This window comes from Leguminivora glycinivorella, chromosome 1 (genome assembly GCF_023078275.1).
Source record: "Leguminivora glycinivorella isolate SPB_JAAS2020 chromosome 1, LegGlyc_1.1, whole genome shotgun sequence".
Classification (NCBI taxonomy): domain Eukaryota; kingdom Metazoa; phylum Arthropoda; class Insecta; order Lepidoptera; family Tortricidae; genus Leguminivora; species Leguminivora glycinivorella.
In genome coordinates this window covers 19524510-19544296 of record NC_062971.1, presented here as the reverse complement: position 1 = coordinate 19544296, position 19787 = coordinate 19524510, and the positions used below count along the sequence as shown (strand labels likewise).

The 19787-nt window shown below is 36.5% G+C and overlaps 1 protein-coding gene across 1 annotated transcript; it reads left to right on the top strand.

Annotated features, from left to right (window-relative positions):
• The first annotated feature begins 7996 nt into the window (after positions 1-7996).
• Positions 7997-10408, top strand: LOC125227552 (protein cornichon). The gene is made up of 4 exons (XM_048131890.1): positions 7997-8175; positions 8245-8357; positions 8450-8593; positions 9442-10408. The coding sequence occupies exons 1-4, from the start codon at positions 8026-8028 to the stop codon at positions 9467-9469; spliced, it is 435 nt and encodes a 144-aa protein (XP_047987847.1). The 5' UTR covers positions 7997-8025; the 3' UTR covers positions 9470-10408.
• The last annotated feature ends 9379 nt before the right edge of the window (positions 10409-19787 follow it).

The following is a 19787-nucleotide window of genomic DNA, read 5'->3' as shown; positions in this document are numbered from 1 at the left end:
CTTCCGAAAATAAAAAAAAATATGCTGATCATTTAGTAAAAGTTCTAAAACAATTGTAAAACGAATCTCTGAATTTGTAAAAAGATAAATCAAAAGATACAGCCATTAACATGTGCTCACTCAGTTCTCACAAACTACCAACGAAAACAGTGAATATATTCATTTAACATATAATATTTATATACTAACATTTAGTAAAAAATAGGCCAACCTACCTCTATAAATATTAGATCACCTAGTGACGTATTAAATTTTTTACAAATAGTTTCTTATGCTCACTCAATCCACACACTTTTGAAAAGCCGAATTTTGATGAAAAACATAAGATTTAGACCGCTATTATATGTGTATAGTTTAGTAAAAGTGAAATGGGAATTTGTAAAATACAAAACGAACCACTAACGTGTCAGGTTTTTTTATAAAAATTTTTGTAAGTGCTCACTCAGTCCACACGTTTTGAGAAAGTTAAAAATGTAAATATCTTACGATTTGTAGCACCTAAGACACTCGAAAGTACTTCAACATTTAGTAAAAATTTTTACTAAATATCCACCATCTAATATTTTATATTCGTTGCCTGGTTTTAAAGATATTCAGACATAACTTTTCTCATACAAATGTATCAAGTAGGGTGACCACACTATGTCGGCTCCTGATTTTCCCCACCTTCCCATTGTCATATTGAGATTGGGGAGTTTCGTTCGTTCAATTTTGATAATATTAAACTAATACCATATTAATTCTCCATCTGCAAACTGTTTTTAGGTTATGTTCTTGGCCTAGTGATGATGTGTATTGTGTAATTTTTATCGACGTCAGGATAATAACCATATCGACATGCATGCATTAAAAAGGACATGAATGATAATTGGTAAGAAACAAAGAATATAATACTTCACTAGTAAGAAACCAGAACCTGGTAATCTAATCGCGCTAACAGATGAGCGTACCGGATTTGTAAGTGGGAGCGAGAAATAGTTATTCTTTTCTCGCTCCCACTTACAAATCCGGTAAACTATTATCAAAATTGAACGAAACTCCCCAATCTCAATATGACAATGGGAAGGTGGGGAAAATCAGGAGCCGACATAGTGTGGTCACCCTACTTGATACATTTGTATGAGAAAAGTTATGTCTGAATATCTTTAAAACCAGACAACGAATATAAAATATTAGATGGTGGATATTTAGTAAAAATTTTTACTAAATGTTGAAGTACTTTCGAGTGTCTTAGGTGCTACAAATCGTAAGATATTTACATTTTTAACTTTCTCAAAACGTGTGGACTGAGTGAGCACTTACAAAAATTTATTATAAAAAAACCTGACACGTTATTGGTTCGTTTTGTATTTTACAAATTCCCATTTCACTTTTACTAAACTATACACATATAATAGCGGTTTAAATCTTATGTTTTTCATCAAAATTCGGCTTTTCAAAAGTGTGTGGATTGAGTGAGCATAAGAAACTATTTGTAAAAAATTTAATACGTCACTAGGTGATCTAATATTTATAGAGGTAGGTTGGCCTATTTTTTACTAAATGTTAGTATGTAAATATTATATGTTAAATGAATATATTCACTGTTTTCGTTGGTAGTTTGTGAGAACTGAGTGAGCACATGTTAATGGCTGTATCTTTTGATTTATCTTTTTACAAATTCAGAGATTCGTTTTACAATTGTTTTAGAACTTTTACTAAATGATCAGCATATTTTTTTATATTTTCGGAAGGTGCTCACTCAATCCACACACACACAGTTTTTGCGCCATCTATTGGCGCGCGTTGGAACTAAGCGGCTGATCGATGCGCTCGGTATGGTTATAGCGTGTGGCCTAAGTAAAGCACCACAGCTGGGACAGATGGCGCGCCCGTGTGTTGTTCTCGTTAAGCTGAGTTTAGACCAGCAAGTTATTGCTGCAAGTTTTGAGACGCAACTATAGGTAAGAGTGAGTGGCAAATATCTGCATCTCTTTCTAGCATATACTTCTGTCTCAAAACTTGCAGCAGCGCCGCAGAGATGGGCAAATCGTAATCGATTCCGGATTACACGATTACTTGATTTTACTTTGTAATCCACTACTGGGTGTCAGATTACTTGTAATGTAATCAAGTGAAACGGTAAATTACCATTACATATAAAGGAATCACTAATCATCTATACAATAATTACTATTACCAATAATTCGGAATCATAGTCGATTCAAAATAACTGAAATTATTGACTTGATTACTTTCAGATTACAAATATGTAGTACCTCAGATTGCTGACTGTCACTTTGACACAAAAGTCATCATGGGTGTCGTAAAATAGGTTTTAGGGGGTGCTGATTCCAAAATTAATGACCAATTTGGAATCTGACATTGCTGACTGTCACTTTGACACAAAAGTCGTCATGGGTGTCGTAAAATAGGTTTTAGGGGGTGCTGATTCCAAAATGAATGACCAATGTGGAATCTGACATTGCTGACTGTCACTTTGACACAAAAGTCGTCATGGGTGTCGTAAAATAGGTTTTAGGGAGTGCTGATTCCAAAATTAATGAACAATGTGGAATCTGACATTGCTGACTGTCACTTTGACACAAAAGTCGTCATGGGTGTCGTAAAATAGGTTTTAGGGGTGCTGATTCCAAAATTAATGACCAATTTGGAATCTGACATTGCTGACTGTCACTTTGACACAAAAGTCGTCACGGGTGTCGTAAAATGGGTTTTAGAGGGTGCTGATTCCAAAATTAATGAACAATGTGGAATCTGACATTGCTGACTGTCACTTTGACACAAAAGTCATCATGGGTGTCGTAAAATAGGTTTTAGGGGGTGCTGATTCCAAAATTAATGACCAATGTGGAATCTGACATTGCTGACTGTCATTTTGACACAAAAGTCGGTATGGTTGTAGCGTGTGGCCTGAGTAAAGCACCACAGCTGCGAATATTAGGGTTCTAAGATTAGTAAATGGCACTAGCACTTTAATAAAATTAACGCGTGTCTCGCAAACGGTCTAGGATACAAAATGACGACTTTTATATAGGTATAAGTTAGGTTCGTTAGGTATCTTCAAACGGCCGAAGGCTCCTATTCTGTGCAGTTTCTGTAATAAGCGGGGCTCCGTCGATATCGCTTTCTGTCTCTGGCGCCTTAGTAATGCTACGGGAAAATTTTGCAACTTTGCACCACTCTAACTCCTAAATTAGTAGGTTTTAAAAAAACTTTAATTTATAAAAGATGCTTATTTTAATGCATTATTTCTAATAAGAACAAAACACTATGCTAGAAAGAGTGCAGAGGAAGTTCTGTAGGCACATTTACAAACGACTGTACGGATATTACCCATATATGTATCCATCTCTATTCGTAACAGGAATGGTTGGTCTTCAAACTCTAGAAACCAGACGGAAACTGCTGCATATTATGCATTACCGCCAACTGTTTCACCATAGAGTAGATGACGCATCCGTGCTTGAGAGAATGGGGCTGCAAGTGCCAAGAGCGAATGTGGTGGTTGGCATGCCGGGCGCGGTGCCGGCGCGGCGGCGGCGGCGCCTGTTCGCGGCGGCCGGCGCACCGCTCGAGCCCGAGCTGCTCTTAACCGCATCATGTTGGAGACAGACGATATTGACATATTTGCTGATAGTGTTGGTGTGTTTTACAGAAAACTCTTAAGGTTCATAGACTCTACACTCCTTAGGTGATTAATGTAATAACCATAGTTTAACTTTTAAGTGTGTTTGCTTTTATTTATGTCAATTTAACATGTACATAATTATATTACCACATAAGTGCTTTGGTGAAATACTGTTAACTTTTGTGTATTTTTAATAAATAAATAAATAAAAAAAAAACGTGAAAAAAGTATGTATGTATGTATGTATGTATGTATGTATAAACTCTTTATTGTACAAAACACAAAACACAAATATGACACAGGATAGACAGTACAAAGGCGAACTTATCCCTTTAAGGGATTTCTTCCAGCTAACCTTTGAGTAGGTGAAATGTGATGAAGAATGGTAGACAAATATAGCACTTAGTACAACAGTTTATAGGAAAGCCCATAAAAATATAAAAGAGACTAAAACAAAAAATAATAAAATAAAATTGGAATAAAAGGTACATCAAATATAAAGAATATATAACAATATATATAGTAAATAAATATATATTTATATATAGTATCTATAACTAGTTACAAACAAGTCATCCATGTTCCGATAGCCACAGCTTTTTTAACTGCCCCTTGAGCGAGGCCACGGACTGCGATTTCCTTAAGGACGGAAGCAACTCATTCCAAAGTTGAACCGCTCGCACTGCAAAAGATTTACTATACGCACGGGATTTATGATGAGGTGTTGCCAGTGCAAGATTAGAACTAGAACGTAGACGATGGCCACTACCGTCCGCCATAAATTTAAATTTTTGTGAAAGATAAAGAGGAGACGAAGGATTAAAAAGGACATTAAATAGGAGAGAAAGAATATGCAGATCCCTGCGACGGCGGATGGGAAGCCACTTGAGTTGACTGCGAAAGAGGGAAACATGGTCGAATTTCTTTAGCCCGAATATAAATCTTATGCACACGTTCTGGAGGCGTTCAAGTTTGTCAAGCAGTTCCTGTCTTAGATCGAGAAAAGAAATATCGGCATAATCGAGAAGAGGAAGTAAAAGAGACTGAGCCAACATAACCTTAGTCTGATGCGGGAGGAAGTTTTGCAGACGCTTGAGGGAATGTAGAGAGGCAAAAATCTTACGACTTATTTCGGAGACTTGAGGGTCCCATGAAAGCGTTTGGTCCATAACAATACCGAGGTTTTTGACAGTGGAAGAGAACGGAATCGGAGTTCCCTCGAACAATATATCTGGTAGAACCTGGTGAGGCAGTATGGAGATGGAGTAAGGACTACCAATGATTATTGCTTGCGACTTTGCGGTGTTAACTTTTAGCCCAAACGATGATGCCCATTCACTTATTGCTTCCAAGTCAGAGTTAATTTGGCCTACTAGAGAACTGACGTCGTCAAGGTTGGACGCTGAATATATTTGTAAATCGTCCGCATAAAGGTGATACGAGGATTTCAAACGCTTAGTAATGCTATCAATAAAAATGGAAAATAGTAATGGTGACAGTACACCTCCCTGGGGGACACCGGCCAAAAGTTCAGTCCATTCGGAGACCTTGTCATCAATCCGGACTCGCTGCCGCCTCCCAAAAAGGTAACTACGGAACCAGGACAGAGATATAGGGGAAAAATTAAGATTATTAAGAAACGCAAGAAGTATATCGAAGTCCACCGTATTAAAGGCACTACTAAAGTCCAAAAGAACCAAGATAGTGACCTTTTTATTTTCAATATTACAACGAATATCGTCAGTGACCTTAACCAATGCTGTGACTGTGCTATGCCCGGGGCGGAAACCCGACTGAAGTGGATTAAAAAGGTTATTTTGGTTGAGATGTGAAGTAAGGCGTCGATTAACAAAGTGTTCAATAACCTTGGAGAGAATAGGCAGAATAGAGATAGGACGAAATTCGGAGATAGAAGAAGGGTTGGAGACTTTTGGGAGAGGAATTACACTCGCGAGTTTCCAGATAGAAGGAAACATACCAGACGAAAAGGAAAAATTAATAATATGAGATATGATGGGGGAGATAAAGTCTGCTACGAGCATAATCATATCTAAACTAAGATTATCCTCCCCAACGGCTTTCGTTTTAAGTGACTTGAGAATAGCATGTGTTTCTTCGGGTGAGATATTACCAAGCTCAAAGGTAGTACAGTTTGGGTGCCGGGAGTTAGCTAGAAGAGCTAAAGATTTTTCTTTTGTAGCAGGGTTAAGATTAACGGGCGACGAGCTAAAGTGCAGATTAATATTGTCAAGGTCTGGGACATTCGCAAAATCATTCGGAGCTTTGCCTACCCCGAGGGACTTCAGGAAGCTCCATAACCTAGTGGGGGGACATTCGTCAATTGTTTTATAAATGTGCCTACGCCTAGCATCTCTGCAAGCCCTATTGCAGCGGTTTCGTAGCTTAACATAATTTTGATGGTTGGTCTCTGAAGGCTTATGTCTAAGCTTTATTCGAGCGCGATTCCTTTTCGCCATCAGTTCCTTGATGTCCGGGGTAAGCCATGGCGCAGGGAGATGTTTAACACGCATCGGTGTTAAAGGAGCGTGTTTGTCAAAAGCCGCAAGCAACAAACTATTAAAAGTATCTATCTTCAAGTCTACGTCAGGGGCCTCTTCCAAATCCTTCCAACATATCTTATTTAGGTCAGCGAGAAGCGCCTGTCGATCCACATTCTGAAGATTGCGTCGCATAACTATTTTGTGCCGGCGTTTGGGGGGGCGAATTTTAAAAGAAGCATAAATAAGGTCATGGTTTGAAAAAGCTGCTGCATTAAATTGGCCATGAAATGATACAAGATTAGGGGAAGAAGTCAAGATTAAATCCAAAAGGGATGGAGGACCGTTGTGAGGGAAATGAGTGGGGCCAAGAGGTAAAATATGAAAATTTAAAGAAGTAGCGAGTTGCTGAAGCTTCACAGTTCGGTGGTCGTTTTTTACTAGGCAGGTATTGAAATCACCCGTTACAACGGAATGATCGAATTGCGGGGCAAGAGTTGCTAATTCATTGTCGAGAACGTCAAAGAAGTTAACATTAGAGGAAGGGCTGTAGAAGACTCCTAAGAGTACTTTACTATGATGTAAAGTGACATTAAGAAATAAATATTCCGGCGAGTTGGAATAGGTAGTTGGGGATTGAGAAACCACTTGACAAGAAAAATCACCTCTAATGTATATGGCAACACCACCACCTCGAACTATGTTGTTTCCACCGTTCCTAGTACCCGTCCTGTCATTACGAAATAAACGGTAACCCGGTAATGGATAGAGGGTAGATGGAAGCGATGGTTTCAACCATGTTTCGGAGATCAAGATGGCGTGAATGTTCTTTGTGCTAAACGTGGCAAGCAAATCAGGAAAATGAGCAGGAATGCTCTGTGCATTAATGTGAACAACGTTAAAGTTTTTTACGGCGGATTGAAAAGTGCAGTGCAACCGATCACTTAAGTCTGGCAGATCTGAAGCATCGCTCAAGGAGTCGTACTGGCTAGAGGACGAAAGAGAAAAGTCCCAGAATCGGGCCCCTTTTGCTATACCAAGGGCGGCTCACTCCGCGATTCTATCGCCGCGCTACAAGTACATGCCGGCGGCCGCGAGTTCGCGGCCTAATCAGGGGTGGCGCGCGTTCTCACGGAACGCACGTTCGCACTTTCTAATGTTACTTTACGTCGCGAGTTTTTTTTAAGGTTCATATGCGATGTCCGCGTGTGGAATGGCTAATAATGCTTAGTTAAATAGATATCATGAATAAAATAAATACCATGGGACATGTTTACACAGATCTACTATTGATTAAGGCCCCGAAAAGATTCAATAAGGCTTGTGATATTGGAACTTAAACAAAAATTTATAAATACTATATATTTATACCTAGAAAGTACCCACGACTTGAATATAATAGTATAACATTTTATCTGAGTATTAAGCGGCTCGTTTCTTTGTTAGAATTTTGTAGGCATTTAAAAAGGCGGCATGTCGTGAACATCAAAGCAGTGGGCCTTCTGTACTTGTACTATTATATATTCTGTGGCTATACTCTGACCGCCCCTGTCTATACTACTGTAATGTTTGACGTTATCACGTTAAACTACCGTCCGTAAACCGACTTTACAGACAACCAATTTTTTCATGATTATTTCACTTTTAACGAGTTTAGTTAGGTGAACTAAATAAAACTATTAAAAAAGAGTACCGAGGAAAAATCACTAGTCATTAATTTGCTAAACATACGACATTTAAACATGAAAAATCCACTTGTCCGCCAATGCAAACCAGGCTTAAACTACTCCATAAACAAGAAAATCGTAATCTACAGAGCAGCTTATGGGCAATGGCAATTGGGCATAGCGCATGACAATTCAGTTGACATTTCTGTTGTCAATTAGTTTTGTCAAAATGGCGTTTAGCTTTCCTGCTTTTTCTTATATTATAGCCCTTATAATAGATGCATTCCTGATATTTTTTTCAATTTTCCATGTGATAGCTTTTGACGAACTTAAAACGGATTATAAAAACCCTATAGATCAATGTAACAGCCTCAACCCAGTACGTATGTGTTTCTTATGAGATACCCTGGATGATGACTTTGTTTTAACCTATTTAATTTGTTTCCAGCTAGTCCTGCCAGAATACCTCTTGCACTTGTTTATAAACGTGTTGTTCCTGTTATCGGGAGAATGGTTTTCGCTGTTGATAAACGTGCCTTTGATTCTGTATCATATACACAGGTTAGTGGAGATTTAGGTTATGTTGACGAAAATGCTAATTAAAGATTTACCTTCGGTGGTATGAGTAATGTGTTTGTTATTTTACAATGCAGATACCGCACGCGGCCAGTGATGTCAGGGCCTGGCCTGTATGACCCCACAAGCATAATGAATGCAGATGTTCTGACAGTTTGTCAACGAGAAGGCTGGATCAAATTGGCGTTCTACCTCTTGTCATTCTTTTTATACCTATATGGGTAAGTATGGCATGAATGATGAATAGCCTTATTAATTGCACATTCAACAATTAAGAGTTGGATTGCAGCCACATTGTTTTATTGCTCCGTTTAATTTATTACATACCAAAACCATTTGAATACACAAGTAAGCATCAATGTTTAATTTAGAATGGTTTTATCACTTTTCTCTGGAATGAAATACTTTTGAAAGAGTGAAACTTCTGTTTGACTTCATGAAAATAAATTCTAAACAGTCTGTCATATTTGTCTCATAATTTACCTTTTAATTATAGTTTGGTAGAAGAAACTGTTTTCTGTAAGTGTTTATCTTAAAATTGCTTCACAATAAATTCATTCCTTATGATTCTTAGATAACTTTTATTTTCTCGTATGCCGGAATGTGAATCCGCATACAAATGAAAAAAATAATCGCAGCAAGTGAGAGGTTAAAGCACTATGCTAGATGCTCATACAGTTAATGAACAACTGTATAAGTAGTTGAGTATTTAATGGTTTGCCTAGATATAAGATTCAGTGTGCTAATAGCGGGGCACAAACCCCTGGAACACAGATGTCTAAAATTTGCTAATAACCATTGATTTGTTCATTAAAGTCCAAATTGTCTGTAATGGATCTAGGATGTCATTTGACGGTCTAATCCTTTGATTAACCCCTCAAATGCCTTTTCCCGTCTCCAGCCTCTGGAAACAATCAGTGTCAGTGCCAGCAAGCCATCTCCCTTTGTTGCTTGCTATTAAGATGCATTGACAATTAATATACAAGCAAATCTTAAAGTAGCAACAAAGTAAGTATTTTTGCTATTTCCCTTCACTTGCAAATAACCATATTCTTCTCTTATTTTACAGAATGATTGTGGTGCTGATTGCAGCATAATTTGGATGGCAGTCCCTAATATTAAGAGGTTTACTGTTGTTTATAATTAGCAATCCTTAAGTCAAATAGTAAGAGGAACAAATTTGTGAAAAAGGTTTCAACACCCTGACAGAAAAATACATCATTTTACTCATATCTATTGTGAGATCTGTGATGCTACTTTTTTTTTAAAGCTCCCCATTGAGTCAGAAATAAAAACAGTTAGACTTAAATGTCTCATAGTAACTGTTGAAAACAGAGTAGATTGGTGGAAGGATTTAGAGTATTTAGATATGTATTCACTGCCTGATAGCAAATTTACATAAATTTAAAAGTATGCTTAAAAGTTAAAACTAATAGTATTATCAATTCTATCCAAGGCAATATTTTCAATCTATTGTAAATTAACACTTTTTATGAAAATATTTTGTTATTTTCTATAACATAAATATATTATGGATCAAATAAAATTAGAAGAATCATATTGTCATTAAGTACTTAATAAAATCTGAACATTGAATTTATTCATTGCAATGCAATATGTCAAAAGCAACATTTAATGAGGGTGTTGAGTTACAATTGTGTCAGTGTGAATATAATTAATAATAACATCATATCTTTTAATTAATTGAAATACGGTTGTACTCACGTTATTATATCGCTTTTCTGCGTCTAGCCGTCGCGTGAACTCATATACGCCTGAAGAGGGGCCTCCGAATTGGCCCGAAACATGTCGCAGCAATAGCGATATAATAACGTGAGTACAACCGTATTTCAATTAATTATTTGAATATGTCTCACGGAAGTTTAACGTGTATCATATCTTTTACTTTATCCTGTAGCTAATTTATATGTATTAATATCTGTCAGGGTTGTTGTCCTATACTGATGCAATTCTAGTGACTGTTTGTGAACGAAAGTATTTTATTAATAAAAATTACTGCAAATAATTTATGTAAACAAGATTTTTTTTTACTTTTTGTCCACTTGATATATCCATATCAATAGCCCACTGGATGCTTGCTGGTTATGCACCTAACACGCACTAAAGTATAATTATATTACCTTCTACAAAAAAAATGGTGATTGAAATTAACAGTTACTTTAAAGGTACCAAAAATTTATATCTACCTACTACTATAGACTATTTTTAGGCATTTAACGAATTGTAAACAAACACAATTAGGTACTTAACTGTGCAAGAATATTCTTCATGTAAATTTGATGACAAAAGTTACAGAAGTTCTACTAAGACATTTAAACGTATTTTTTTATTACAAGACGCGTTTCCAAAAAATTTTTTATTCATAATGGATAACAGTGATTAACTCGAATGAAAGGCACTGTATATGCCTTTCAGGCAACCTTTCATCCCTGAAATTGAAAATTGGTCGCCATTTACTGAGCTAATAAGATTTTCCGTTCTTCATTTGGTATAGGATGAGTGTTCAACTATCAACTTAGTCACCTGACATAAAACTAAGGAGTCCGGAGGGAATCGAATAGTCGCCCAGGTACTGATGCATAGGTAAGTAGGTATTTATAAGCTTTTTCATCCCACTCCCACAGTAAATGTGCAGTTGCACGCAGGCGGAGCGGGAGTTATATAAAAAATCTAGGTAAGTAGTTATGAATTTTCTAGTAGGTACCGTATTTAACTTTTTTTGAAAAATATTGTGTTTAACTCGGGCCCAAGAATTTTGCAAACTCAAGTTGGGATTTAACATACCTACTCACTTTAGCAATATTCTACTTCTGCTCCTCGTTGCACTATACATATAGGTACATACTATAATTGTAGGTAGACTAGTTTAGCTGCATCCAAATATTGTAAGTAGGTAGATAATTTGACTAGATCGTAGCCACTTGAGAATTGATCTTGATTTCTTGATTGCAAATGTTCTATTGATAAGTACCTAAATGCGATAGGTATTATTAAAAAAAATTGTGGACAAAAACATACCCACCTACTTATTCAACACCATCAAATGACAGACAATCATACTTCTTCAAAAGATACACATATAGTTCGATGACTCTCATAAACATTATCATGATAAACCCTTCATTGAGCAATCGGGTAGATACCAACTTGAGTCATATACATTTATTACTTTTATCAGTCTACTCTACGAATATTTATTTAATCTGTAATAAAATACCTAACAATGACAACACTTAGCTTATTTTGCATTCAGTAACTAATAATATGCTTATCTCGTTATTTTTTAATCACGCAATATTCCAAAACCGTGCACTAGCTAGACTGACCGACATCTTGACTTTGTAATAGAACTTCAGGCCAGTACCTATAGGTCATTTCCCCGTGTAAAACAAGTAACTATTTTCTCATAAGTGATATGAAAAGTAGCATTTGACTTATGATAGCAAAAGGGCATTGTCGTGAGAAAAGCTTTTTTCTAAGGTAAGGTGGGTAAATTTTATGTTTTTCCTACTCGAAGTAACTATTAGATCTTTCGATATATACTTATCTAATAATACTTCTCTCATTTTAAGACTGCCGTAGGTACAGTGTTAATTAATGGTAACGGATTGGAAAAATAAAATTACGCAACGATTTTTCTCCTATTAGAATCGTAAAAGTTCGTGATTAAGAAAAACATTAAAATATTTTTCACCTCACTAGCTCGGAGAGGACTATTTTATTCTTTAAAAACAGATAGTAAAATCGCATTTTATCCACAAGAGTGCAAAGAATATTTGAAATCCGAACGTGTCATTAGCTACTTTTTTAAATATAATTTCTTGTAAAGGCATGTCCCAGACAGGACAATTTTCTCCCTGTGCTTAAATTGTCTTAACAAATCATGTGATGTAAACGTAAAAACAATTTCATATCGAATTGTATCCGACTAAAAACATTAAATTCAAACAATTTTATAACATGACGTTTACCATAAAACACTTGAAATCATACTTACAAGAAATTGTATTTTTGACTTTTCCACTGTACTTATTCAGAACGCACCTTAAGTAACATTGCAATCTCAAAACGCGTGAAACGGAACGCACCCAAATAGATTTTTCTTCTTGATTCTTAGGCTTGCCACACACAGTCTTAAAAAATACGCTCAGGATTCTAAAAATTATTTCCACCATGTGGTGACAATGACAATGTCAACACTCTAATTTCGAACTAAGCCCAGGATTATATTTTAGAATCCCTCGCTTTGATCAAGATTCAATAAACACCCTCGTCGTAGGTAAATATGTTATTTTGCTCACTTGTGACACAATCTAATATCTAAATTTTATCTGTAAGTATGAGTGTATTTATTGGAGCTCAATATGGAGTTCTACATTATATTTATGTACCTAATACCTAACATATAGTTTGATACTTACCAAAATATTATCAGAGGTCATTTTAAGTGCAAACATGGTATCTACATGTACGGACGATGTTTTCAATGCACTTGCCTCTAGTAGTAGGTACCTATATGTACCTATTCAGACGTGTTTGACTAATTATTACGATTCCAAACAGATTTTAATTAACTACATGTCCACGCCTTGTCGTTTAAAAGGTATTGTTAAGTGAGTTTCACGGGCATTTTAAACATTATTTTTACATTTACTTGTCGCGTATTATTATAGATATGCTGAAAGCGTAAAAAATCTCTAGCTTGGCTGCAGTTATCTAAATTCCTACGTAATTAGTTATAATGCAAGGACTGTAGAGGCCTGCAGGTAAAGGCTCTCTTGCTTGAAATGCTTGCGTGGAAATTGTTACGTTTCACTCGGTGGCAAAATTTATTTATCCTTCGTGCTTTGAAATCCTCGCAACGCTCAAGATTCCACTGTTCGAAGTTCGAACCACTACACTCGTGATTCAATATTGAAATCTTTCCCTTGCTCTCGGGTATCAATATTAGGCCCAATAGGATAAATAGTACATTACATCAGAGGCCGGGAAAATGAGGATTTCCGGCCAAGTGGGTATATACCGGAGAGGGATACGAGGCCGGGAATCCGTTTTCACGCCGAGGCATGTATAGTGCTTTTCTCAAACATACAATGAAATAAAAAAAATGCTCTAAAGGACAATATTTTATAAAAAAAGTTACTTTGCAGGCCTAGGCCTAAAAAATAATATGAAATCCCTTTACAGTCCTCTCGTGTTGTTGCGCCCAAAAAGCGATACTTCCCAGCCCATTTTAAGGAACGTAAAGACAATATTTCATTGCATGTTTGAGAAAAAGAAATAACATTTGTATGTAACTGACATTCCCTATCAAAAAGTATTAATATCAAAACCACTTGCTCGAAATAGTTATTTGTTATACAAGGGTGCAAAGTTGTATTTTAACGCCGAGTGTGGAATTGAAAAACGAGCAAGTGAAAAGAATAGAATCCTGAACTTGGCCAGTTTTTCTACACACGAGAAGTAAAATAGTTACATTTGCATTTGAGGGGAAAAATATCTTATTACATATTGATCTGATTACATTGATTCCATGTGAGTTATGGATTATAAAAAAAGCTATTGTATCTGCTCTGCCAGTCACAATAAACAATAGAATCTGTGTTTCTCATAATATATGCAAATTAGATTAAAATGTAGTTCAGTACACGTGCTAAACATAAAAGATATAAATTACAATATTTACAATAGATATATTAACATTTTCATAATTAAAGACGTGTTTACAAAAAGTAACGTAACTACGTATACTGGTTGAGACTTTCAGCTATCGGAGTGTTCATTTTTACGGTTTAACCAGTGTAATACTCACGTCGTTTCTCTAAACAATGGTCATTTACAACAAGATTACTTGTCTAGAGGACACAATTCTTCTAGGCATAATCTTGTCGGCCCTAGAATAAACTTTGTTTAACATACTCGTATTGTACTGTTGCAATATTTGGTTTGATTGCATCAATTGCATGTGCTATAATTCTTAGTCACAGCAAAGCAGAGTCGTCGCATTTATTAATTGTCGCGGTATTATATGATGATCCGTATGACAAAGTTCCTTTGGTTCATAACGTAAAAGTTAATTTGACACCAGAATCTTCAATGTCATGCTGTTTCAGAAAATATATGGTGTTTGGCACAAGACCTGAGGAATTTTTTTGGGGGGTTTATGGTGTCGTATGTCATTTCCTTCCTTTTCATCCTGGGAACCTTGGTCCTAGGAGCCACGTTTCCTGGAGATACGATTTTTTTTATCCTAAGTCATTCAAAGTCTGACATTCAAAGCCCCACAACATTTGCTACTTGAAGTGAATGTGAGTTGTGCCGCGTCGTCGGTAAATTGATAATTTTCGTTTTTTTTTTTGCTGCATTGCTACATTTGCTACAGCAGACAGTCATATCTAATGTAAGACTATCGAACAAATTATGCCTTTAACGCCATACAAAATAAAGTTAGCGGGCTTCGAATATCAGATTTTGGTTGAATAAGTAAAAAACATCGTAATATTGTAACCTTACACCTGATTGTAAACGGGAAGAAACTGGCTCTTGAGACACAGGGAGACCTACTTTGAGAGCCAGGGACCAATATTGTATATACATGTAACCTTATAGTTGCAATAAAGAATTATTTTTTTTTTTTATTCAGAACCGTGGCTCCTAGGACCAAGGTTCCAGGACGAAAAGGAAGTAAATGACACCACAAACCCCCTAAAAAATTTGTCGTGTCATGTGCCAAACACCCTGTATATTAGGTAGGACTGTGTTGTTATGTGCCACCACTTATGTACTCATGTCTCATAAATATTGCAGATAATTGATTTAAAGCTATATATGTGATTGTGTTTAGTAAAACGTCCCACTTTGTCGGTTACCATTAAAGCGAGATTTATTTGTATCTTTATATGAATAAACTGACAAGCGGTTTTATAGCAATCGACAAAGTGGGACGTATTTCCGTGCACACTCACACATTATGTAATGCCCTGTAGGTTAGGTACCAACATATTATCATTATTACATGATAAAAAAAAATGCCAAATCCACAGGGACAACTCGACGTTCTCGAAACTTCAGAGGTCACTTCACTTTTTAACCGATTTAAAAAAAAAGAGGAAGTTCGCAATAGTACAGATTTTTTTTGTTTGTAACAAGTAACAACAAACAATTTGTATTACAAGAGGGCAAAGTTGTTGTTTAACCGCACGTGCCAATATTGATACCCGAGTATTTAAGCGAATAAAGATTCCAATATTAAACCGCGAGCTATAAAACATCAAACTAAATCCAATCCAGCAATCTATTCAATAATTATGATTTAAAATCATTATTTGTAGGTAAATTCTACCAGCCAGCTCAATGCATCAAGTTCAAATTTGTATGAAATTACTTTGCGCTCTTGTGGATAAAATGCAATTTTTTTATCCGTTTTCGAATAGCAAAATTGGTCTTTACCAACTGGTGTGGTGAAAATAACTACTCATAATTTCAATATCCAGAGAGGAAAATGACAACTACATTTGTAAGACGATGCGACAGTTCCTAATCCTCTTAAGAGGCAAAAATCGTCTTAAAAGGCGGGCAAACTAAAATGAGGAAGTGATTAACCGATAATAGGGCAGTCAAAATGTATTGAGAAAAAATCGTTAACCCAGGTGAAGTTTATTGCTTTCAATTGTCTTTGTGACGGCGGGCATTTGCGAACTAAGATAATGCATCCTCAATACATCCTAATAATTGTCTAGTATTACTAGGAGAAACAACCAGTAATAAACTGCCCGTATGACTTATTGTTATTGTTTAGCTCGTATCTTTATTTTAAACCTTTTTATTATTAAAATACTTCAAGTTCTAAAACAAATTACCTGTACAAAAAATATTTATTACTACCACATGGTAGCCTAATGAGAAAAACTTAACGCTGAAAAATAAAAGTAAAAATAGTACCTACATTGTGCAACAAGGGTAGGAAGTTGAATATTACTAAGTTACTAACGAGAGCAAGTTAAATCGCGACGCCTTTCCGGAGCGATTTAAAGACTCGAGTTTGTAATATTCATACTCCCCGAGTTACATACAATGTTTTTCATCACACTCGCAATGTAAAAAATATGTAAATAGATGTAAAAAAGTTAAGTACGGTACAAGAAATTTCATTATTCCCTTGGGAGAACGATTTTTCTATAACTCACGCTCCGCCTGCGTGCAATAGCACATTTAGAGTGCGGGTGTGATGAAATAGTTATTTTCAGTACATCTGGTGTTTTTTTCCCGCACTAGTTCGCAAAAATCGCAAAGTAACTAGTAGGTGTACACTTGTCAAGTCGAAACTTCGAAGGGCCATATGTACCTACTGGAAAACATCGTACGAGACACGTGCGGAGAGGAAATTCATAACTCGTGTTAAATTCGGTTGTTTTAACCCTTTAACCGCCAGAGTCTGATATATAAGACATCACATATCCAGCTCATTCCGCCATAGTCTGATAAATAAGACAAAGATCTGATTTGGTTTTTACAGCCCATTTATAACTCCCATAACTGTGCCAACCTTACTCTCCGTGGTACAATACCTGTCGGTGGCGACACGAGCACGCTCGATCAAAAATTTCTGGCGGTTAAAAGGTTATCGCCACTAGTTTCTTCATTTTCGCACTTGTATCGTATTGTACTATTGTTTTACAAGGTGGCTTTGTAGTTTATTTGATATCCCAGCAAAAGAAAGATTCCAATATACATAGAACCGCGAACGTAGCGAGTGGTTCAGTATGTGAAATCTTGAGCGTTTCGAAGGTTTCAAGGCAACTGAGTGAAACACAATTTTTTTCACCACCAACTTGATGAAAACATTAACTGTAAAACATAAAACCAAGGACCATTTAATACTAGACTGATATAGCCCATACAAAAAAGCGTACCCCTGAAAAAAGCTTAGTTTTTGCTTTAAAACTAGATGGCGTTGTTTCGTAACCCGGGAGTGGAAAAAAACATATTTTCACACATATTTTTACTTGTTTTTATATTATACTATGAATAACTATCAAAAAACTTTATTTTAATATCAAAATATTGGCTCAAAACACAATTTTTACAAATTATATTTTTTGGTCGGCCTCGACGTAGTTGTGATCGCTTCGCTGGCTAAGTTTGTTCGCATGTTGTCTAATTATTGCCAAATAAAATGACTAGATGACGTTGGTGGACTAGGAAAATGTCACATCCGTTTCGTTGTTCATTAATATAATATACTTAGTGATAATAAACCTATATGTTGAGCTCAAATACGTTCAACAAAACGCAATCATTGTGCCAACAGATGTGACATCTGACATCCATGTCACATCACAAATGTCATTGTATGATTTATTGAATAAGAATATTCATAATATATGGATATTCAATATTTTAGAATCGCAGCAGCAATGCGAGTAGAGATACAGAATTAATAACTGTATAAATTAATAATTGTATGACCAATGACCTCATACATAAAATTACCAGTTTAGGTGACAGAAGGCGAATCCAATTTATAAACATTAAATGTGCTAAGGAAAAGAATCTTTCCGATTTTCAACGGGACACGGCTGAAGGGGCGAGCTGGTTTCGACTGCGCCCATGCATCTGAATTGTCCAGAAAGTTCATTCGAAGATCATTTTGCTTATAATAATCTGAGTAATCACAGTGAATGGTTTGACAGTATTTCAGCTAACATGTAGAGAGACTTGCTAGCTTCGTCGGTCAGGCTTCGTCTTGGACACAACGCGGATAGTTAGGCCGCCAGGTGTGGCACTTTGGATTACGTTTTTATAATAAATTAATGATAGTTTGTTTTGTTTTGTAATATATTTTCTACTCGTATACTACTCGTTTGGTACTCGTATAAACCTAAACTGAAATAATAAATGAATAAAAGGAAATAATTAGTGAAACTCTGACATAAGTAATAATTAATGAGACTAAATGCGTTTTCACATTATCCGATCCGATATCGGATGTAGGACTGATACCCCATACATTACAGGCGCTATCTTGGATTTTTTCCATTTAAATCCTTCCGACATCCGATATCGGATCGGATAATGTGAAAACGGACTAAGACAATAGATACCTTGTTAGTGTTATATACCTATGCCTATGTATATCCCACCAAAAACATTCTGTAAAAAATAGCCGTCTCGATGGAGCTGCTTGTTTATCTCTAAAAAGTAATGAAATCTACATAAAGTTCCTTACTGCGATTTCTTTATTATTATAGTTAACTAGCCTTTGCCCGCGGCGTCGCTCGCGTTAAATTCGAAAATCTCTCCACAAACTTCCATCCTCCATTCTAAGGAAGTGGGGGATATAAAAAGAGACAAAAAGTAGCCTATGTCACTTTCCATCCCTTCAACTATCTCCACTTAAAAAATCACGTCAATACGTCGCTCCGTTTTGCCGTGAAAGATGGACAAACAAACAGACACACACACTTTCCCATTTATAATATTAGTATGGATGTTGTGTGACTTGGCCGTTGAAGTGTAGCGGTGCTGGCGACAGATTGGTGCAATGGTGTCATGGAGCACCTGGTTATAAACTTCTTTATACCCTTGTGTATAAAGAAGTTTATAAGTTTCATATTCGATGGTCCGAGCTAAGGTTCGTAAAGCCATGAAGCCGAGCTGATAATCATTGTCGCTAAACGCCGGTCGAAACGCAGTCTGAAGTGGGTGATAAACGTACGATACGAGCAGGCCCCGTAGCCGAATGGCATTTCTCCGACGCCAAACGAAAGCGATACGCCGCTGGCTCTGTCGCGCCAATACGCAAGCGCGATAGAGATAGATATCTACTAGCGCTTCGTTTCGTGAGCGTTTCGTGAGCGATTGTGCCATTCGGCTAGCCACCCAGGTATGCGTACTTATGGCTCGACGACCTTTTTCGATTGTGTGTCACCGTAAGTACGCGTAAAAACCGCTGCGCATAGTAGTCGACCATCCAACGCGTACTTGCTCGTACGCCTGTCACCCACTTGACGTCGCGCCAACACTTTATGGAAAAAGCGGGTTTTCGACAATTACCAATAAGATTTTAGACATTCAAAAATCTTCAATAATACTCAACTGTTTCGGTCGCACTCGTTCAAATATAGGATAGGATTGGTATGAGCGAGACGGTCAGGAGATTGATTGTCAACATGATATCTATCATAAACACCGTTCGAAATGGCCTCATTAAAATCTAAATTTTAAATATATTGAAAGTAATATTACTAATCATTGACGTCACGCTCAAAATGAAAGAGATAGAAAATTTGACAGTATGATACTCTTTTGCATGATTGTCATAATTCAAAATAAGAACGATGGCTTGCGTTGTAAACAGGGACTGAAACATGACACGGGCCCCTAGCGTCATCT